Consider the following 24,496-nt stretch of genomic DNA (forward strand, 5'->3'; position numbering starts at 1 on the left):
CATGGCAAGCTGTGTATAGGGGTTCACCGTTCAACGATGGCTACTTTGAATCCTCTCGGGAAAATGGTCCTCTGCGGCTGTCACTCGCATGGCTAATCGTCTGGAGGCCTCACCTGGCCGAAGGCTACATCCCATCCTCGCAGTGAAAACTACGCTCACGCGCTCTGTCACAGCACGGCTAATCACTGGTTGGTTCCCGCGCCTACTGGAATAGAATCCCTTGATTCTTTTGCGTCTGTCACTAACGCCCAGCACTTGCAAGTCTGAAGCACGTCACAGTCATTCATTACCAGAATCCTACTCGGAATACCACAGACAAGGTTAGACTTTCCGGATTCCCAGGATCCTACTCGGAATACCACAGACAAGGTGAGACTTTCCGGATCCTCATAAATGCCACCATCTATCTAGCTTATACCACGAAGATTCTGTTGGGGAATCTAAGAGATACACATTCAAGCTCTGTTGCATGTAGAACGGAAGTGGTTGTCAATCACGCGCGTTCATAAGTGAGAATGATAATGAGGGTCATATAATCATCACATTCATCATGTTCTTGGGTACGAATGAATATCTTGGAATAAGAATAAGAGAGATTTGAATAAAAGAAAATAGAATTGCATTAATACTTGAGGTACAGCAGAGCTCCACACCCTTAATCTATGGTGTGCAGAAAATCCACCGTTGAAAATACATAAGTGAGAGGTTCAGGCATGGCCGAAAGGCCAGCCCCCATGTGGTCACAAGACCGAATGATCAAAGATATCAAATACATTAGTTAAATGTTCTATTTATAATCAACTAGCTCCTAGGGTTTACATGAGTAAGTAATTGATGCATAAATTCACTTCCGGGGCCCACTTGGTGTATGTTTGGGCCGTGTTTTGGGCGTTCAACTCCGGATCATGACGTTTTTCTGGCGTTTAACTCCAGACAGCAGTATGAACTTGGCGTTCAATGCCAAGTTACGTCGTCAATTTCCGAATAAAGTATGGACTATTATATATTGCTGGAAATCCCTGGATGTCTACTTTCCAACGCCGTTGAGAGCGCGCCAATTGGAGTTCTGTAGCTCCAGAAAATCCATTTCGAGTGCAGGGAGGTCAGATTCCAACAGCATCAGCAGTCCTTTTGTCAGCCTCTCTCAGAGTTTTGCTCAAGTCCCTCAATTTCAGTCAGAATTTACCTGAAATCACAGAAAAACACACAAACTCATAGTAAAGTCCAGAAATGTGAATTTAACATAAAAACTAATGAAAACATCCCTAAAAGTAGCTTGAACTTACTAAAAACTACCTAAAAACAATGCCAAAAAGCGTATAAATTATCCGCTCATCAAATGGGAATTAAACGCCCAAACTGGCACAAAAGCTGGCGTTTAACTCCAAGAAGAGTCTCTACACGAAAATGCTTCAATGCTCAGCCCAAATACACACCAAGTGGGCCCGAAAGTGGATTTTTATGTCATTTACTCATCTTTGTAATTCTTAAGCTACTAGTTCCCTATAAGTAGGACCTTTTGCTATTGTATTTTCATCTTTTGATCACTTCATATCTCTAGATCATCTTTGGACGTCTAGTTCTTAGATCATTGGGAGGCTGGCCATTCGGCCATGTCTAGACCTTGTTCTTATGTATTTTCAACGGTGGAGTTTCTACACACCATAGATTATGGTGTGGAGCTCTGCTGTACCTCGAGTATTAATGCAATTACTATTGTTTTTCTATTCAATTCAGCTTGTTCTTATTCCAAGATATTCATTTGCTCTCAAGAACTTGATGAATGTGATGATTATGTGACGCTCATCATCTTTCTCACTTATGAACGCGTGCCTGACAACCACTCCCGTTCTACAAGCAAACAAGGCTTGAATGTTTATCTCTTGGATTCTTTAACCGGAATCTTCGTGGTATAAGCTAGAATTGATGGTGGCATTCAAGAGAATCCGGAAGGTCTAAACCTTGTCTGTGGTATTCTGAGTAGGATTCAATGATTGAATGACTGTGACGAGCTTCAAACTCGCGATTATGGGGCGTTAGTGACAGATGCAAAAGAATCACTGGATTCTATTCCGACATGATCGAGAACCGACAGCTGGATAGCCGTGCCATGACAGGGTGCGTTGAACATTTCCACTGAGAGGACGGGACTGTAGCCATTGACAACGGTGATGCCCAACATACAGCTTGCCATGGAAAGGAGTAAGAAAGATTGGATGAAGACAGTAGGAAAGCAGAGAGACGGAAGGGACAAAGCATCTCCATTCGCTTATCTGAAGTTCTCACCAATGAATTACATAAGTATCTCTATCTTTATCTTTATGTTTTATTCATATATCATCCATAACCATTTGAGTCCGCCTTACTAAGATTTACAAGGTGACCATAGCTTGCTTCATACCAACAATCTCCGTGGGATCGACCCTTACTCGCGTAAGGTTTATTACTTGGACGACCCAGTGCACTTGCTGGTTAGTTGTGCGAAGTTGTGTTTATGCCATGGTATTGAACGCCAAGTTTTTGGATTCATTACTATGGATTATTTGAGTTGTGAAAAGTATTGATCACAATTTCGTGCACCAAGTTTTTGGCGCTGTTGCCGGGGATTGTTTCGAGTATGGACAACTGACGGTTCATCTTGTTGCTTAGATTAGGTATTTTTCTTCAGAGTTCTTAAGAATGAATTCCAGTGTTTCAAGGTGATGTTCTTATCATCACCAAAGCTGATTGATTCTCATCAATTTAGCTCTTGAATGCAATGTCCTGCTGAAGCTTGGCTACCCATGTCTAATTCCTTTAGACTGAAGCTTTAGACTAACATTGCATGATTACTGGAATTCTCATTAAGAATTTTGATACCTTTATTTTCTTTTCCACTTAATTTTCGAAAAAAACCAAAAAAATTACAAAATCATAAAAACCAAAAGTATGTTATGTTTCTTATTGAGACACTAGTCTCATTTTAAGTTTGGTGTCTTGCATGCATTGTTTATTTGATCTTGGTTCTATTTTCAAGTCAATAATACAGGGAACTGAAGATTCAGTACATGCAGCAGAGGAATTATACAGAAAAAGCTGAGCGTTCAAAACGCCCAGTGAAGAAGGAAAAACTGGCGTTTAAACGCCAGCCAGGATACCTGGCTGGGCGTTTAATGCCCAAAAGGGTAGTGCTTTGGGCGTTAAACGCCAGAATGTGCACCATTCTGGGCGTTTAACGCCAGGATGGCATAAGAGGGAAGATTTTGTTTTTTTTCAAGTTTTCAAAGTTTTTCAAAATCAAATCTTTTTCAAAATCAATTTCTTTCCAATTTTAAAGATACTTGCTAACAATTAATGATTTGATTGAACATTTCAAGTATGTTGCCTTTTCTGTTGAGGAAGGTTTAATGTTTGAATCATATCTTTTCTTGTTAGGCAAGTCATTAATTTTTAAAATCAAATCTTTTCAAATTGTTTTTCAAATCATATCTTTTTAATCACATCTTTTTCAAAATAGTTTTCAATCATATCTTTTAGATTTCTAATTTCAAAATCTTTTTCAAAAAAAATTACTTGAGTTCTTTTCCACTCTTGTTTTTCAAAAATCAATTAGTATTTTTCAAAATATTTTTAAAATCTTTTAATTAATTTTCGAAAAACCTCTTCCCCTCTTCTCACATCCTTCTATTTATGGAATACCACTCCTCTTCAATGCACAATTCGAACTCTATCTCACTAAAGTTCGAATTCTTCTACCTCTTCCTTCTATTTTTCTGTTCCTCTGACATCTCAAGGAATCTCTATACTGTGACATAGAGGATTCCACATTTTTCTTGTTCACATCTCTTTCATATGAGCAGGAGCAAAGACAAAAGCATTCTTGTTGAAGCTGACCCTGAACCTGAAAGGACCTTAAAGCGAAAGCTAAGAGAAGCTAAGGCACAACTCTCTGTAGAGGACCTAACAGAAATCTTCAAAGAAGAAGAACCCATGGCAGCCGAAAACAACAATAATGCCAACAATGCAAGGAAGGTGCTGGGTGACTTTACTGCACCTACTCCCGACTTCTATGGGAGAAGCATCTCTATCCCTGCCATTGGAGCAAACAACTTTGAGCTTAAGCCTCAATTAGTTTCTCTAATGCAACAGAATTGCAAGTTCCATGGACTTCCATTGGAAGATCCTCATCAGTTTTTAGCTGAATTCTTGCAAATCTGTGACACTGTCAAGACTAATGGGGTTGACCCTGAGGTCTACAGACTTATGCTATTCCCTTTTGCTGTAAGAGACAGAGCTAGAATATGGTTGGACTCACAACCTAAAGAAAGCCTGAAGTCTTGGGAAAAGCTAGTCAATGCCTTCTTGGCAAAGTTCTTTCCACCTCAAAAATTGAGTAAGCTTAGAGTGGAAGTCCAAACCTTCAGACAGAAGGAAGGAGAATCCCTCTATGAAGCTTGGGAAAGATACAAACAATTGATCAGAAAGTGTCCCTCTGACATGCTTTCTGAATGGAGCATCATAGGTATTTTCTATGATGGTCTCTCTGAACTGTCCAAGATGTCTTTGGATATCTCTGCTGGAGGATCTCTTCATCTGAAGAAGACGCCTACAGAAGCTCAAGAACTAATTGAAATGGTTGCAAATAACCAATTCATGTACACTTCTGAAAGGAATCTTGTGAATAATGGGACAAATCAGAAGAAAGGAGTTCTTGAGATTGATACTCTGAATGCCATATTGGCTCAAAACAAGATATTGACTCAGCAAGTCAATTTGATTTCTCAAAGTCTGTCTGGAATGCAAAATGCACCAAGCAGTGCTAAGGATGCTTCATCTGAAAAAGAAGCTTATGATCCTGAGAACCCTTCAATGGAAGAGGTGAATTACATGGGAGAACCCTATGGAAACACCTATAATTCTTCATGGAGAAATCATCCAAATCTCTCATGGAAGGATCAACAGAGACCTAAACAAGGTTTCAACAATAATAATGGTGGAAGAAATAGGTTTAGCAATGGCAAGCCTTTTCCATCATCTTCTCAGCAACAGACAGAGAATTCTAAGCAGAACCACTCTGACTTAGCAACCATGGTCTCTGATCTAATCAAAACCACTCAAAGTTTCATGACTGAAACAAGGTCCTCCATTAGAAACTTGGAGGCACAAGTGGGACAGCTGAGCAAGAAAATTACTGAACTCCCTCCTAGTACTCTTCCAAGCAATACAGAAGAGAACCCAAAAGGAGAATGCAAGGCCATTAACATGGCCGAATTTGGAGAGGAGGGAGAGGCAGTGAACGCCACTGAGGAAGACCTCAATGGACGTCCACTGGCCTCCAATGAGTTCCCTAATGAGGAACCATGGGAATCTGAAGCTCACATTGAGACCATAGAGGTTCCATTGGATTTACTTCTGCCATTCATGAGCTCTGATGAGTATTCTTCCTCTGAAGAGGATGAGTATGTCACTGAAGAGCAAGTTGCTAAATACCTTGGAGCGATCATGAAGCTAAATGACAAGTTATTTGGTAATGAGACTTGGGAAGATGAACCTCCTTTGCTCACCAAAGAACTGGATGACTTGTCTAGGCAGAGATTACCTTAAAAGAGACAAGATCCTGGGAAGTTTTCAATACCTTGTACCATAGGCACCATGACCTTTAAGAAGGCTCTGTGTGACTTAGGGTCAAGTGTGAACCTCATGCCTCTCTCTGTAATGGAGAAGCTATGGATCTTTGAGGTACAAGCTGCAAGAATCTCACTAGAGATGGCAGACAATTCAAGAAAACAAGCTTATGGACTTGTAGAGGATGTTTTGGTGAAGATTGAAGACCATTACATCCCTACTGATTTTATAGTCCTAGAGACTGGGAAGTGCATGGATGAATCCATCATCCTTGGCAGACCCTTCCTAGCCACAGCAAAGGCTGTGATTGATGTTGATAGAGGTGAACTGATCATTCAAGTGAATGAAGAATCCTTTGTGTTTAAGGCCCAAGGATATCCCTCTGTCACCATGGAGAGGAAGCATGAAGAGCTTCTCTCAAAACAGAGTCAAACAGAGCCCCCACAGTCAAACTCTAAGTTTGGTGTTGGGAGGCCACAACCAAATTCTAAGTTTGGTGTTGAACCCCTACATTCAAACTCTAAGTTTGGTGTTGGGAGGTTCCAACATTGCTCTGAGTATCTGTGAGGCTCCATGAGAGCCCTCTGTCAAACTACTGACATTAAAGAAGCGCTTGTTGGGAGGCAACCCAATGTTATATTTTATCTATTTTCCTTTGTTATTTTATGTTTTCTGTAGGTTGATGATCATGAGAAGTCACAAAATAAATTGAAAAAGCAGAAACAGAATGAAAAACAGAAAGAAAAACAGCACACCCTGGAGGAGAACTTGCTGGCATTTAAACGCTAGTGAAGTTAGCAAATGGGCGTTTAACGCCCAGTCTGGCACCATTCTGGGCGTTTAACGCCAGAAAGGGGCACCAGACTGGCGTTAGACGCCAGAAAAGGGCAAGCACCTGGCGTTAAACGCCAGAAATGGGCACCAGCCCGGCGTTTAACGCCAGAATTGGCAAAGGGTACATTTTTGCACAACACTTGGTGCAGGGTTGAATTTTTCTTGACACCTCAGGATCTGTGGACCCCACAGGATCCCCACCTACCCCACCACCCTCTCTTTTCTTCTTCACCCATTCACCAATCACCTCAACACCTCTTCCCCAAAAACCCTTCACCTATCAAATCCCATCTTTCTCTTCACCACTCACATCCATCCTTCATAAAACCCCACCTACCTCACCATTCAAATTCAAACCATTTTCCCTCCCAAACCCACCCATAATGGCCGAACCCTATCCCTCTCTTCACCCCTATATAAACCCATCTTCACTCCTTCATTTTCACACACCCTAAACACTACTTCTCCCCCCTTTTGGCTGAACCACAAAGCCACATCCATCTCCTCCATTTCTTCTTCTTCTACTCTCTTTTTTCTTCTTTTGCTCGAGGACGAACAAACCTTTTAAGTTTGGTGTGGTAAAAGCATTGCTTTTTGTTTTTCCATAACCATTTATGGCATCCAAGGCCGGAGAAACCTCTAGAAAGAGGAAAGGGAAGGCAAAAGCTTCCACCTCCGAGTCATGGGAGATGGAGAGATTCATCTCAAGGGTGCATCAAGACCACTTCTATGAAGTTGTGGCCTTGAAGAAGGTGATCCCCGAGGTCCCTTTCAAACTCAAAAAGAGTGAATATCCGGAGATCCGACATGAGATTCGAAGAAGAGGTTGGGAAGTTCTTACCAACCCTATTCAACAAGTCGGAATCTTAATGGTTCAAGAGTTCTATGCCAATGCATGGATCACCAAGAACCATGATCAAAGTGTGAACCTGGACCCAAAGAATTGGCTTACAATGGTTCGGAGGAAATACTTAGATTTTAGCCCGGAAAATGTAAGGTTGGCATTCAACTTGCCCATGATGCAAGGAGATGAACACCCTTACACTAGAAGGGTCAACTTTGATCAAAGGTTGGACCAAGTCCTCATAGACATCTGTGAAGAGGGCGCCCAATGGAAGAGAGATTCAAGAGGGAAGCCGGTTCAACTAAGAAGGCATGACCTCAAACCCGTGGCTAGGGGATGGTTGGAGTTTATCCAACGCTCAGTCATTCCCACTAGCAACCGGTCCGAAGTTACTATAGACCGAGCCATCATGATTCATAGTATCATGATTGGAGAGGAAGTGGAAGTTCATGAGGTTATAGCCCAAGAACTCTATAAGATGGCGGACAAGTCCTCTACCTTGGCAAGGTTAGCCTCTCCTCATCTCATTTGTCACCTCTGTTATTCAGTTGGAGTTGACATAGAAGGAGACATCCCCATTGATGAGGACAAGCCCATCACTAAGAAAAGGATGGAGCAAACAAGAGACCCCACTCATCATGAAGTCCCTGAGATACCTCAAGGGATGCACTTTCCTCCACAAAACTATTGGGAGCAAATCAACACCTCCCTAGGAGAATTGAGTTCCAACATGGGACAACTAAGGGTGGAGCACCAAGAATATTCCATCCTCCTCCATGAAATTAGAGAAGATCAAAGAATCATGAGAGAGGAGCAACAAAGGCAAGGAAGAGACATTGAGGAGCTCAAGCACTCCATAAGACCTTCAAGAGGAAGAACAAGCCGCCATCACCAAGGTGGACCCGTTCTTTAATCTCCTTGTTCTTTATTTTTCTGTTTTTCGAAAATTTATGCTTATGTTTATCTATGTTTGTGTCTTATGATCATTAGTATCTTAGTGTCTATGCCTTAAAGTTATGAATGTCCTATGAATCCATCACCTTTCTTGAATGAAAAATGTTCTTAATTGAAAAAGAGAAGAATTGCATGAATTTTGAATTTTATAACAGATTAATTATTTTGATGTGGTGGCAATACTTTTGTTCTCTGAATGTATGCTTAAACAGTGCATATGTCTTTTGAATTTGTTGTTCATGAATGTTAAAATTGTTGGCTCTTGAAAGAATGATGAAAAAGGAGACATGTTACTGAGGATCTGAAAAATCATAAAAATGATTCTTGAAGCAAGAAAAAGCAGTGAATACAAAAAAAAAAGAAGAAGCGAAAAAAAAAAACGAAAAAAAAGGGAGAAAGAGAAAAAGAAAGAAAAAGAAAGAAATAAAGTTGTGATCCAAGGCAAAAAGAGTGTGCTTAAGAACCCTGGACACCTCTAATTGGGGACTTTAGCAAAGCTGAGTCACAATTTGAAAAGGTTCACCCAATTATGTGTCTGTGGCATGTATGTATCCGGTGGTAATACTGAAAGACAGAGTGCTTTGGGCCACGGCCAAGACTCATAAAGTAGCTGTGTTCAAGAATTATCATACTTAACTAGGAGAATCAATAACACTATCTGGATTCTGAGTTCCTAAAGAAGCCAATCATTCTGAATTTCAAAGGATAAAGTGAGATGCCAAAACTGTTCAGAGGCAAAAAGCTAAAAGCCCCGCTCATCTAATTAATACTGATCTTCATAGATGTTTTTGGAATTCATTGCATATTCTCTTCTTTTTATCTTATTTGATTTTCAGTTGCTTGGGGACAAGCAACAATTTAAGTTTGGTGTTGTGATGAGCGGATAATTTATACGCTTTTTGGCATTGTTTTTAGTATGTTTTAGTTAGTTTTTAGTATATTTTTATTAGTTTTTAGTTAAAATTCACTTTTCTGGACTTTACTATGAGTTTGTGTATTTTTCTATGATTTCAGGTATTTTCTGGCTGAAATTGAGGGACCTGAGCAAAAATCTGATTCAGAGACTGAAAAGGACTACAGATGATATTGGATTCTGACCTCCCTGCACTCAAAGTGGATTTTCTGGAGCTACAGAAGCCCAATTGGCGCGCTCTCAATGGCGTTGGAAAGTAGACATCCTGGGCTTTCCAGCAACGTATAATAGTCCATACTTTGCCCAAGATTTGATGGCCCAAACCGGCGTTCCAAATCAGCTCAAGAATGCCCGGCGTTAAACGCCGGAACTGGCACAGGAATGGGAGTTAAACGCCCAAACTGGCACAAAAGCTGGCGTTTAACTCCAAGAAGAGTCTCTACACGAAAATGCTTCAATGCTCAGCCCAAATACACACCAAGTGGGTCCGGAAGTGGATTTTTATGTCATTTACTCATCTTTGTAATTCTTAAGCTACTAGTTCCCTATAAGTAGGACCTTTTGCTATTGTATTTTCATCTTTTGATCACTTCAGATCTCTAGATCATCTTTGGACGTCTAGTTCTTAGATCATTGGGAGGCTGGCCATTCGGCCATGCCTAGACCTTGTTCTTATGTATTTTCAACGGTGGAGTTTCTACACACCATAGATTAAGGTGTGGAGCTCTGCTGTACCTCGAGTATTAATGCAATTACTATTGTTCTTCTATTCAATTCAGCTTGTTCTTATTCCAAGATATTCATTCGCTCTCAAGAACTTGATGAATGTGATAATTATGTGACGCTCATCATCATTCTCACTTATGAACGCGTGCCTGACAACCACTCCCGTTCTACAAGCAAACAAGGCTTGAATGTTTATCTCTTGGATTCTTTAACCGAAATCTTCGTGGTATAAGCTAGAATTGATGGCAGCATTCAAGAGAATCCGGAAGGTCTAAACCTTGTCTGTGGTATTCTGAGTAGGATTCAATGATTGAATGACTGTGACGAGCTTCAAACTCGCGATTATGGGGCGTTAGTGACAGACGCAAAAGAATCACTGGATTCTATTCTGACATGATCAAGAACCGACAGCTGGATAGCCGTGCCGTGACAGGGTGTGTTGAACATTTCCACAGAGAGGACGGGACTGTAGCCATTGACAACGGTGATGCCCAACATACAGCTTGCCATGGAAAGGAGTAAGAAGGATTGGATGAAGACAGTAGGAAAGCAGAGAGACGGATGGGACAAAGCATCTCCATTCGCTTATCCAAAGTTCTCACCAATGAATTACATAAGTATCTCTATCTTTATCTTTATGTTTTATTCATATATCATCCATAACCATTTGAGTCCGCCTGACTAAGATTTACAAGGTGACCATAGCTTGCTTCATACCAACAATCTCCGTGGGATCGACCCTTACTCGCGTAAGGTTTATTACTTGGACGACCCAGTGCACTTGCTGGTTAGTTGTGCGAAGTTGTGTTTATGCCATGGTATTGAACGCCAAGTTTTTGGATTCGTTACTAGGGATTATTTGAGTTGTGAAAAGTATTGATCACAATTTCGTGCACCAATCCTCCATCGCAAGATGTGGCCAAACACATATACCTTTCCGGATGATTCCTCCAAGAGAAGTGAATACCTCTTGGAGATGCGCGCACCGAAGGACTGTCCAAGGTTCGCTACCGGATATGTCGGGTTTAGCTGTATGACTGACAGATGAACTCATTGACCATAGGGCAGATATGCATCATTTGCATTTGTGTGTATTGATTAGGTGTGCATCTTGTATTTGGCTTGCCTTATTTAATAACTGTATTTGTATGCTATTTGATCTAATTGCTCTATCTGTTCTCTCTATTTGTGTATTTTTTATTATTTTGTATTTGTTTGGACAACTAAAAGATCCCTTATGATAGTGGTGGTGACGCTGATGGTAGTTCCTGATGTGATGTGAAAAACTGAATTTTGATACTAAATTACTGAGTTTAAACCATTGTGATAATGAGAATACTAATGACTTGTATTGAGAAAAATCGGAAATTTGAGAGCACTAATTAGGTGATATTTAGTTTCTGATTACCTTATTTGATTTAGAAAGGACGCTAGGCTTGAACTTTGGGTTGATCGGAGTATAGGATTGCCTAGCTGGTTTATATCTTTTTACATTATCTCTATTTGAAATTATTACCCTACTGGGAACCTTTTGGTTCTCACTCGTTTTGGGAATTATTTATTTTACAGATGCAGGATGCGATACACCTCGTTAAGAGTGCTGGTTTTTTCTCGAATGCGAAGACTATCTTTTGGGACTTTTTATTTTGCTTTAGATGTTGTTATTCTCCATTTTTGTATATTGTAACTATATATCCCTCTTAGAGGTTGATTATGGAGAAACAGGTTGTATTATACTATCTAGCTGGCCTTATCTTTGTAGGTCATGACTAGTGTTGTTATGTATCTTTCTGAATCTTATGTATATATTTATATGTCTCGCTCTTTTCTATATACCATGCTTGTTTTCTTCAACGTTTTCAAGTGCAGTATGACATTTTTCTGTTTTCTTTCTTCACAGGCTCCTAGCTATATTTTATCTTTCAAATATATGTATGTATTTTTGCTTTTATACGTCATAATGCCACACCATCTCTGATTTAAAACTATGGCATACAGCTTTGTGTGGTAGAGTGTTACATTATGGTATCAGAGTAGTTCGTTCACGTAGAGCCTGAGGAATGGACTGACTATGCTTTAGAGCATACTCTGAATTATGTGTAAATACTATTTAGAATATCTACTTGATAAACATAGCATGTTCATGAGCATACTTTTGGGACTTTGAAGCACTAGACTTAAGATATTTTGACTGATCAAGTTAATCTTAATTGTTTGGTGTGAACAGAACCTGAATGGCGTCTCGTGGATGCGAACATGGTCGAGGGAGAGGACGGAGAGGTAATGTGGAACCAGAACCGACCGGCAATAACCTGGTGAAATTTATGGCCGCATTAGAGAATATGGGTTCTGCTATGCAGGCCACTGCTGAATGCTGGAGTAGCAGGCTAGTAATGGCAATGGAAAAAATTGTGGCAATGGGACTAATGGAGGGCTAATGACGTTAGCTGCTTTTTTGAAGGTAAATCCACCAACTTTCAGGGGTACAACTAATCTGACTGAAGTGGATAACTGGTTCTTAGCCATGGAAAGGGCTCTGCAAGCTTAGCACGTTCCAGAGGAGCAATATGTGAAATTTTCCGTGTATAAGTTTGAGGGAGAAGTACGATTCCGGTGGTAGGGAGCTAGTCGTCTACTACAGCAAGGTGATGCTATAATAACTTTGGATGATTTTGAAGTTGAATTTTATAAGAAATACTTTTCGAGCTCAGTTAGGGCGGCTAAAGAGTTAGAGCTTATGCAGTTGAAGCAGGGTTCTATGATGGTGAAAGAATACACCAGCAAATTTGAGGAGTTATGTTGATTTTTGAAAGTGTGTCAAGGTGCTTCGGAAGGGTTTAAAGATTAGACATGTATTAAATATGAAGGTGGTCTTCAGAATGACATAATGAGTGTCGTTGTGCTTATGGAGATCCAAATCTTCTCCGAGTTAGTGAACAAAAACAGAGTTATTGAAGATTGCTCAAGAAAGACTGCTTTGGCGAAGGGTGATTGCTGAGAATGCTATAAGAGGGAACAAGGCAAAGGTTATGCACCGAGAAGTCAAAACTTCAAAAGAGACAATTGTGCGCCTCAATATATCCAAGGCCAGAACAACTTTCGAAGGAACAATAACAACAATTACAAAGGAAGAGGAAAAGGGAAGCAAGCTCAAGTTCCTCAAAATGACTTGACTTGTAAGAGGTGTGGAAGTTATCATCCTAGTACTCCGTGTAGAGGCTTATGTTACTATTGTGGTAGAGCTGGTACATGTCAAGAAATTGTCCAGAGAAAAAGAATCAGGATGTTGGTATAGCTCAACAACAGGGCCGGTTTTGACTATGACTGCGGATGGTGCGGCTAGGTCGAACACTTTGATCAAAGGTAACTGTGAAATTGGTAACAAATTCTTAACTGCTTTATATGATACTGGGGAGTCACATTCATTTATTTCATTTGAGAAAGCTGATGAATTAGGGTTGAAAATATCTGATTTAGCCTATGATTTACACGTACATACACTAGCCTCTAAAGAGTTGGTAACTAGGCTAAGTTGTCAACAAGTACCCTTTCGAATTAAAAACAAACAGTTTATTCATGATTTGATATGCTTGTCACTGACTAGACTTGACTTAATTTTGGATTTGGATTGGTTGTCAAAATACCACGTATTATTATATTGTTTTGAGGGTTCGGTTCAATCTATGACTGAAGGGTCAGAAGGGGCAATTGTAGCAAAGGGTTACTATTTAAACTCAATTGTGATGAATTGTAGTAGGAGTGAATGTTAGAGATTTGTGCTGTTAGCTGCAAGTTCGTTGGGAGATGAGCAGAATTTAAGTTAGATTCTGATAGTGAGTGAATTTTTTGAGGTATTTTCCAAAAAAATACATGAATTTCTCCTTCTTCGAGAAATAGAGTTCGCAATAGAGTTGATGCCTGGAGCCAAACCAATCTCAATTGTGCCAGACAAGATGTCGCCATTGGAGTTGGCAAAACTCAAGGTTTAGTTGGAGAAGTTGACGAATAAGAGTTTTATTCGGTCAAGTATTTTCCCGTGGGGAGCATCGATTTTATTGGTGAAGAAGAAGGATGGTAGTATATGCTTGTGTGTGGACTACAGACAATTAAACAAGGTGATAATGAAAAAAAATCCTTTTTTAAGAATTGACAACCTGATGCTTCAGTTGCAAGTAGGGTTGCACATGGATCGGATAATATCCGCATATTCGCGGTAATTATCCACATCCGATCCGAATTTTACAAATATTATCCGATCCGCAGAGTCATCGGATCGGATCCGATCCGATCCGCACTATGGTCGGATCGGATTGCAGATTCGACAGTGATATCCGCGGATCCAATCCGCAAATCCGCATATCCACACATCACATATAAATAACATAGTTTAAGACAATAAACCCTAATGTGATATGAATTTTAGTGTGTTATTTTATGATATTTTGTTTTTAATTTTTTATGTTGTACTTCAACTTAGAATAATTAAACTTAAATCTTGTGTTATTATTTTATTTTTATTATTCAAAAGAACTATTATTGATAATATTCTAGGAGTAAATAGGCTTAAACAGATAAAAAATAAAATTTCTGGATTTTTTTGTAAAAATAGCCTAACAAAATCTTAAAATAGTTTTTTTTTTTAATTATGCGGATATACCCGATATCCGATCCGATCCGATCCGCATACTTGCGGATCGAATCAGATCGGATCCAGCCTAAAAAAATGCGGATATCGTATCCGATCCGATCCGATGAATGCAGTGCGGATCGGATAGAATTTTAAGCTATATCCGATCCGATCTGATCCGATCCGTGTGCAGCCCTAGTTGCAAGGAGCCCGAGTTTTCTCTAAGATCGACTTAAGGTTTGGTTATCATTAGATAAGGGTGAGAGAAGAAGATATCCCAAAAACAGCTTTATGAACTCGTTATGGTCACTACGAGTACATAGTGATGTCTTTTGGGTTGACAAATGTCCCTGCTGTGTTCGTGGATTACATGAACAGAGTATTCCAACCCTTTCAAGACAAGTTTATTGTCATGTTTATTTTGATATCCTGACCTATTCTACAACTACGGCGGAGAACGCATAACACTTTTGAATAATGTTGTAGATTCTATGGAGAGGAAGCTTTATACAAAGCTTTCAAAGTGTGACTTTTGGAAGGAGGAAGTTAAATTTTTGGCGCATGTAGTGAGCCGTGGAGGTATAACGAAGGATCTTGCTAAGGTGGAAGTAGTGACAGAATGGGGACAACCAACCTCTGTGATAGAGGAGAGAAGTTTCTTAGGATTAGCTGGTTATTACCAGAGATTCATTAAGGAATTCTCGCAAAATGCATTGCCGATAACCAAGTTAACTCGCAAGGATACACCGTTCGTGTGGACGTCTGAATGTGAGGATAGTTTTTAGACTCTGAAAGAGAAATTAATTACAATGCCTATACTTGTGTTGCCCGAACACCATGAGCCATTTGAGATTTATTGTGATGTTTCGTTGAAAGGTTTGGGGTGTGTTCTGATGCAACATCGGAACGTAGTTGCCTATGCTTCACGATAGCTAAGGCCGCATGAATTGAATTATCCAACTCATAACATGGAACTTTCTGCGATTGTGTTTGTGCTGAAAGTGTGGAGACACTACCTATATGGAGTTAAATTTTGAGTCTTATCTGATCATAAGAGCTTGAAATACCTTTTTTATCAGAAAGAACTGAATATGCACCCAAGGGGGTGGATGGAGCTGCTGAAAAATTATGACTTTGAACTAAACTACCATCCAGGGAAAGCTAATGTGGTGGTGGATGCATTAAGTATAAAATCTTTAAGCGTTGCGTGGATGATTATTAAGGAAGAAGAGTTGCAAAGAAAGCTTGTAGATCTTAACTTGGGTGTTAGAGAGGTGGCTGGAAATGTATGCTTAAACCAGCTGCACATCTCTAGGAATTTTAAGGCAGAGATTCAGAAAGTTCAACAGGGTGATCAGGAGTTGCAGAAGATTATGCAAGGGATTCGATAGAAGAAACAAGGATAGGTTACCCAAGATAGAGAGGGGATTTGAAGGTATAGGGGGAGGATTTGTGTGCCAAATATGGGAGAATTGAGACAAGAAGTGTTGTCAGAAGCTCACAAGAGCAGATTTGCAATCTACCTTGGAACAACTAAGATATATCATTATTTGAAGGCGATGTTCTAGTGGCTAGGAATGAAGAATGATGTGGTAGTACACGTGTCTAAGTGTTTGACTTGTCAGAAAGTGAAAATTGAACACCAGAAGGCATTAGGGACATTGCAACTTTGGAGATTCCCCAATGGAAGTGGGAAGGTATTTCTATGGATTTTGTGTCAGGCTTGCCGAAGACTAGAGCGGGGTTTGATGCGGTGTGGGTAATTTTTGATAGATTGACAAAGTCCACTCATTTCTTGCCCTTTCGTATGACTTATTCTTCAGAGGAATTGGCGAGGTTGTATATTAAGGAGATCGTAAGATTGCATGGTGTGTCTACAACCATAGTGTCGAATAGAGATCCTTGATTCACTTCACAGTTTTGGGGAGATTTCCAGAAGGCATTCAGAACTCAATTGTGCTTAAGCATGGTATACCATCCTCAAATCGATGGTCAATCAGAGAGGACAATTCAAACTCTGGAAGATATGTTAAGAGCTTGTGTGCTGGACCAACCAATGAGTTGGGATCGTTATATGTCGCTAGTGGAGTTTGTGTACAATAATAGTTACCATGCGAGTATTGGAATGACTCTGTATGAGGCTCTTTATGGGAGAAAATTCCAATCTCCATTATATTGGTATGAAGCCGGCGAATTGAGTTTGTTAGGGGTCTAGATTGGTGGTCGAGACGACGGAACATATTAGAAAGATTCGAGCTAGAATTATTATCACTCTGAGTCGTCAAAAAAGCTAGGTGATTGGAGGCAAAAGCCTTTGACCATGTGTTCCTAAGGGTTACTCCAACTACGGGAGTGGATAGAGCGATAAAAGTGAAAAAGTTGAACCCTCGTTATATTAGTTCATTTTAGATCCTGAGGAGGATTGGACCAGTGGCATATCAGATGGCTTTACTGCCACATCTTTCAAACCTGTACGAGGTATTCTATGTTTCGCAGCTTCAAAAATTTACTTCTAATGTAACTCATGTACTAGAGCCTGATTCGATTCAGTTGAAAGAAAATTTCACGTTTCAAGTGGCCTCAGTAAGAATTGATGATATTAGTGTCAGGCAACTGCGCAGAAAGGAAGTTCTATTGGTAAAAGTTTCTTGGAGTCAGGCCGGAGTGAAGGATCATACATGGGATCTTGAGTCCAACATAAGGAAGGATTAACCTCACCTGTTTACAGGTAATTGTCATTAAATTTTGAGGACCAAATTTCTAATTAGGTAGGTAGGATGTAAAACCCAATTAAATAATGAATGACTAACTAATAAATTAATTATGAGCAAAAAAAATTAAGAATTTAAAATTTCATAGTTAGGGAAAATAAAAATATTTAGAATACAAATTAAAATACTAATCTTAAAGATTTTGGCTCAAAATTGGGCCAACAGGCTAAAACGAATGAACCGGGCCCATGTTGGGTCAAGCCCACATGCATAACTTCCCTAAACAAGCCAAGATGTAGCATTTCTCCTTTCTTCATAGAGTTCCACGGAGAAGAGAAGGAGAGAGTAACCAAAAGCCCTAAAATACTATTCATCATCACCTTCTTTTGTCCATAACTTGCAAACCGTAGCTATGAACGAAAACCTGTTTGTGGCCACGCATCGCACTTGTCGCGCTCTTCGATTCTATGTAACCATTGTAGTAAGGAACTCAAAATTGTTACCCCATTCTCCTTTTCTCTTTCAATTTTGTGTTTTGTTTGTGTGTTGAGAAAAATTCGAATTTTTGATGTTTAGGAGAGGCTCAATCTTGAGTTTCTAGCAAAGTTTTGACCCAAGGCTATGAGAAATAAGGTAAGAGAACCTTTCACCATTGTTTTGTCCAAATTTGAGTTATGAACTTGGTATGAATTATGTGAAAATTTTGTAATTAGATGGAATAAAACTTGTTTGGATTGATTTGGGGTGAAACGGACCTAGCCCGGTGAAATTTTACGCGGGATTGGAGTCCACGGATCACTTTGGTGTGGAATTAGTAGAGTTTGAATCGGTGAAGGTGAAAATTGCCCAAGAAGACTTTTTGAGGTTGAGACTACCGTCAACGAAAGTATAGGTCTTGATTTCGGATAGGCATTGTGTAAAACTATGTGAAAACCTAGGTTAGTTGCTCTTAGGTTAGCGTTGGATGAAAATGTTGATGATGGATTGTCATATAGTTGATTGTATAAATTGTGTGTTGGGTGAGCTATGTATGATTATATGGATGTAAGGTTATAAATGAATATTTTGGTATGATCATTAATAAATTGATTGGTGTAGAATTGACCGGAGGCCGAAATAGGGTGAGATATCCCTATATAGTAGTAAGTCACGGTAAGTGATGAATTTGCCATGAGTGAATTGTTGGATTTTCCTTCACTCTTTTTTGCCAACTACTAGGGTTTTGGATTTAAGTGTGTTTTTTTAGCCTTTGTGTTCATTTACACACTTATATATGTTGGGCTTAGGTCCAATTTAGGTCCGGTCCAATCCATTAGTATTTTTTGTCTGTTTGGTCCAATTTTGGGCCAATCTTTTAGAATTAGCGCTCGATTTTTAACTTTAATTATTTTCCTAAGTTTTTCTACAATTTTTATTATTCTCACACAGTACCTGACAGATTTAAGTCGGTACTGTCGGCTAATTTACCGATATGTATTTTTACGCAATTTTTTGTAGAAAGTTGCATTTTTCAACTCAGAAAAATATACTGAGTCCAAATATCATACTTAAATTTTCTAATTAACATTCTAAATTTTAAAATCTATTTTAGACAATTAAATTTTTTTAATTAAGCGATTAATTAATTACAGTTCTTACAATGGACATAAGACGTCTCTTATATTTCGGGTGAAAAATGTGTTGTTTGATGCTTTTGTATTTATTAGTTTTATTGATAATTTACTTGGTGCTCTTGGTGTTGCAGAGTTTATATTGACATATGTTAATGAAGTTATTGATGAGCTTCTTACAAAAGATTATTCTTGTGATATTGCTTTGAAACATGTAAAGAGAAGTTATGTATTATTGAGCTTTTTGTTGAATTACTAGAGTAAAATTCGTGCGATGCGCGGGACGATAAATTAATAAAAATATAAAATATATTTTAATAAATATTATATTATTTAAATATTAATTAAAATATACACAAATTGATATTAAATTTGATATATTTTTAATGAAATATTTTATAATATAATAGTTATTCTATAAAAAATTTTTGTATTTATTTTAATTAATAGACTTAGTTTTTTTATATGGTATTTATCTTTTTTTTTATTTTTAATTATTGTTAAGTTGTTTCTTTTTTTTTCCTATCATATGTTCTTGTTAAGACATGTTCTTTTTGAATTGTTGATATATATGCATTTTTTATTGTCTTTTTTTGTTTATCTTTTTCTTGGATTTGTTTATTTTTCTTTCTCCTTAATCTTTTGATTGGTATATCATTTAGGTATTATGATATTAATGTTGGTGAAGTTAGTTCCTATAATCAATAAATAATATAAATGAATATTTTGAGTAAATAACTTTTTTAATGGTATTATTTATTTTATTTGTTGCAATAGAAGTTAAATTTTAATATTTTTTGTTGACAAATATCTTGGGAACAATATATTATTTTTTAAAACTAAAATTATTTACTTTGACTTCAAATATAATTGGTATAAAGTTTTTAATTGAGATGATGTTTTAGTGTCGTTACTATTTTAGAATGAAATTAGATTTAAAATAATTGAGTTTAATAATTTTTTGCTTCTATATCAAATAACAAAAAAATTGTAGCACTTTGATCTAAAATTTTTAATTTAATTTTGAATCTACATTTAATTAATATTTTATATTTTCTTTGAATAATAATATGTAATAAATTAATTAATTATAGGAGTTATGGTGTTAATTTTTTTAAAATATTTGACTAAAAGTTAATTGGTTAATTTTTAAATTTTATCAAGTAATCAAAATGAATGAGATGATATCATTAGAAAAAAAAAATGACCTAAATTTAATGTACAAAAACAACAAATAAAAACACAACAATGATATCAATAAAAAAGGATATAAAAAAAGAACAAATAAAAAACTAATCTTACTAAATTAATATCATTTTTTACATTTACATTCGTGCCACTCTCACCCCAAAACGTAGCAAAATTTTTTTCTAATTTGTTCTTTCTGTAAAAAAATTTTACCATTTAATCTTTTAACTTTATCCTTTTTCTCTAACCAAACAACCACTGCTGATGGCTTAACCAAACTGGTTATTTCCCTTTTAATTTTTTTTGTCGTCCAATTTTTCTCGTTTATTATTTATCAAAAATATTTTACTATTGGTTAAGTCGTAAATCCAAAGTTGATAAGGAAAAAATATAAATAATATTAGAAATCAACATAAATAAGCAAGGAAAAAAATATGTTAATATAAATTCTTATGTTAATATAAATTCTTTTTTCTAGAATGGTGATTATATTTAGTGGAGCAAGTATCATTTTACCCATTAGATGATTCAAAAAAAGACTACTCAAAAGATCTAGCAAATTAGTTTTTATGATAGATTTTATTAATGCAGTAAAACCACCACATGCATTTATAAATTCATAATCGAAATAAGAGTTTCTTGTCAATTATTTTATCGCTCCAGCAATTAGTTACTACATTACAATATAAGTATTTTAAAACAGTTAAATTTTTTGCTTTGGAAGCATATTTGCTGCTATTTGCGGCCCATTTGATTTTGCATAAATATCATACAATGGCTAAATTTATGGTATTTTTTTTTTAGAAAAACTCAACTTTAAAGAAAAGAAAGAAAAGCCATGGTATATTTTACCATTTATCAACTTCAAATACAATTGTATACCATTCGTGCAGCACATGTAACTCAATATTAAATAGTTAAACACACAATGTATTTCACCATATTTATCACTAAGTTGCTTTCAAACTCAGCTGTATTTCATATTCATATTTTCAGTTATAAAAATAAAAGTACACAATTTGAACATGATCTTCCTTTTGGAAATCAGGATTTGAACAACAAAAGTTAAGGGCAATTTTTCATTCAAAAATCAGAGCTCGTCCACAAATTTAAGACATTAATATACTAAGATATATAGCTAGTTAGAACATGCACTTAGCGCTAAAATTAATATATTGATTCAACATAGATACTTGTTTAGAGAGAAGTCCCAAATTTTGAGTTAAATTTAAGTTAATTAGAAAGCATTTGGGTGATTGGGTTTCTTTTATTATATTTTAAAATTATTTGGACATATTGAAACATTATATCAAACACACATTGACATACTCCCATCATATTTTTCCTCCTAAAATGGTATATTCATCATGTGATATCTAATAGTTATGCTTGAAATTTCTAAAATGCTTAATTTACTTCATTTCATTCCTTGTCATACATTTTGTCATTTTGTACAACCTCAAGAAGATCATAGGTACTCCAAAATATAAGTGAACACTTTTGCATTAAATAAGGGAAACATACCCAGATTTTAACATCTGTAATGATAAGATGCTGATATTGAAAGGCAAACACTTGTGCAAGATAACGCTATAAATAAGGCATAAAACATACAAATTTTCATTATTGGTATTGAGGAACTAATCAAAACAATAAAACATTTCATTATTGGTATTGATGGAACTAATCACAACAATAAAACAGCAAATCGCATCATCTATATAAAAAGAGAAACTTTAAGCATGAAAATTGAATTAGTTAGTTGACAGAGAAACCATCTTTCTTTGACCAAATAAAATGAACACCTTACAAACAATGAAAGAAGAAAAAGAAAAAATACCACAACATTTCATTTGATTTTTAATAATAGTTAAAACAAACAAACAACATTACCTTGCACAAAACTTTTCTTACATTCCTATATTGCATTTCTTGAGCTTACGGATTAACTAAAATATAATCTTATTTTTTTTCTATTTTTTTTTTCAATCATCAATTGCATTGCAGCAGGAATAAATGGTACACTGACTAAGAATCTAGATACATATTCAAAACGGTGCCATAAATGTTTTGTACAGGGTACTCTTCTTCTTTTTGTTGATTTACACGAGTCCACAAAGCTGCAACAATGATGATACAATTGCAACATCACTTTAGTAAAACACTTTCTAAAAAGTGATTCGCAAAAGAGATAGTAGTATGACTATTAAAGCAAACATAAACAAACAAAACCACTTGTAATTAAAATGCGAAGAACAAAAACTTGATCTAAATGGGTAACAATATAATATATGCATGTATGTTTACATAGATATATAAATGTAGATGCGTTGCAGTCTCTTGTATCTTGCATTCTCTTCTAGTAGGTAATCCACTTTAACCAACATACCACAATATGAAATCCAAACAGAAATTTTAAGGACTAAATTATCATAAATTCATCATAATGTTACTCAAATAACTAAAAAAGGGGAGAATTATCATCATACTACAAAAGGAGGGAGACTCCACATACAAAAGAACTAAGAAAAGTGAAAATTAGAAAAATATCTTAAGTTAAAAAAATAAATTAAATAAATTTCTGATTTGACATATAAAGCTAAAACATTGAAAAGAAATTATTAATCAAAATAAGGAAAGAATTAAAAAAAAAAGTGAAATTAATCCATAGCAAGATTTTAAACTCACGGCAGACCACCAAATACTTTGATCATTTTGAAATATTTAAATTCAAACTTACCTGAGGAAAGAATGCTGTCTAGAGAGCCCAAGCGTAACGGGTATAGTGCGTTGCATGTCTCCCACTCGAAACCTCCATGTCTTCTTCACTATCTGAAGGTTTGAAAACAATGACAAAAGAAACAAAATTACAAACAGTTGGTGAGTAAAATGCAAAAAGAAAAAAGCTGCCAACTTTGACGGTATCCGACATTATAAAAATAAGAATTAAAACCAAATTTATAAAAATTAGAGAGAAATGAAAGATGGGTATTGATAAAATATGAATGTACCAATTGCTTGAGTTGGAGAACAGCATGAACAATGCTTTTACCTCATCATCATTATGAACCTGAAACATCCTTGAAATTATTATTTTCAAAATTTTGGCAAACAAAAATACAAAATTAAGTTAGGACAAAGTTCCTCAAAAGGGCATTTAACCAATCCTCTTTATGCAAACATTTCATATACTCTTGGAGGAATTTTCACTTATAACAGAAAACACAGTCCCTTTCTTCTTCTTCCCCCTCTGAACATTAACTTACTCGGAATTTTTTCTTGTCAGCCCTCAACTCCTATTCTCCCATTTCGTAAAATAAGCTGAAAGATTTGTAAAAAGAGTCCCTTTTAACAATGAAAGTGAATTTGTCCTGGTGATTTTGCATTTGTGATAAAGGAATGTATCACAAAGCAATACAAAACGTATGAAATTCAAGTATGAGAAGTAGTAATTATTAAATTACTCTTCCACCTTAGCCCAGACAACAATAAAGAAGTCTCGTGACCCACAAATTCAGCCCAACAGAATACATAAATTCAATTACAATTTTAGTCTTTATTATCTTTTCTTTATCTTATCTTTAATTGTTCTTATCTTATCTTTATTTGCTTTTATCTTTCTTAGCCTCTTAGATCAATGCTCTATATATATTTAGTTTTACCTTCAAACTTCAATTCAATTCAATTCAATCAATCAACAATTAATAAAATTTCTTCATCTTTTCTTTTCCTATTCTTTCGTGATTTTATCATGGTATCAGAGCCTTGGTATCCTCCTTGAAAAGGATATATAAGTTATCATCTTTTCTCATTCTTATTCTTTCATAGTTTTATCATGGTATCAGAGCCTTGGTATCCTCCTTGAAGAGGATACACAAGCTATCATCTTTCTGGTCACCTTACTTCTTTTTCAACCTCCTCCCACGATGAATAATCAATCTTCTTATTTAGCTCAAAATTCAACCAATCTCTATTACACCCATCTAAGTAAAAATCCAACATCAGTCTTAGTTATCCCTGTTCTAACAGGAACAACTATCATTCATGGAATAGTCACTATGGCCTGTCTGCACCTTCTTCCGGCAGTTTCATCTGCGCCTTCTTCCGGCAGTTTCGTCTGCATTCTATATCAGCAGTTTAATCTGCATTCTGTTTTAGCAGTTCCATCTGCACTCTTAACGTGCTCTATGCGCCCTCTTTCTTATCACGCTTTACGCGTCCTCTCTTATTGCGCTATACGCGTCCTCTAAAAATCAATCTTATTGCGCTCTACGCGCTTATTTTTTCATTTTTATTTATTTTTTCATTTTTTTTGAAGATCGCTGCTCAAGTACAGCATCTCCTTTTATATTTTTGCCGCCGGCAGCTCAAGCTCTGCCGTACGCATTTTTTAAAGATCGCTGCTCAAGTACAGCATCTCCTTTTATTTTTTTGCCGCCGGCAGCTCAAGCTCCGCCGCACGCATCTTCCTCTGCGTCACTACGT

At 36.8% G+C, this 24,496-nt stretch overlaps 1 protein-coding gene across 1 annotated transcript; it reads left to right on the forward strand.

The window, feature by feature from the left end:
- The first annotated feature begins 14,993 nt into the window (after positions 1-14,993).
- Positions 14,994-15,893, forward strand: LOC130963120 (uncharacterized mitochondrial protein AtMg00860-like). The gene is made up of 2 exons (XM_057889268.1): positions 14,994-15,270; positions 15,658-15,893. The coding sequence occupies exons 1-2, from the start codon at positions 14,994-14,996 to the stop codon at positions 15,891-15,893; spliced, it is 513 nt and encodes a 170-aa protein (XP_057745251.1).
- The last annotated feature ends 8,603 nt before the right edge of the window (positions 15,894-24,496 follow it).

This window comes from Arachis stenosperma, chromosome 2 (assembly GCF_014773155.1).
Source record: "Arachis stenosperma cultivar V10309 chromosome 2, arast.V10309.gnm1.PFL2, whole genome shotgun sequence".
Lineage (NCBI taxonomy): Eukaryota > Viridiplantae > Streptophyta > Magnoliopsida > Fabales > Fabaceae > Arachis > Arachis stenosperma.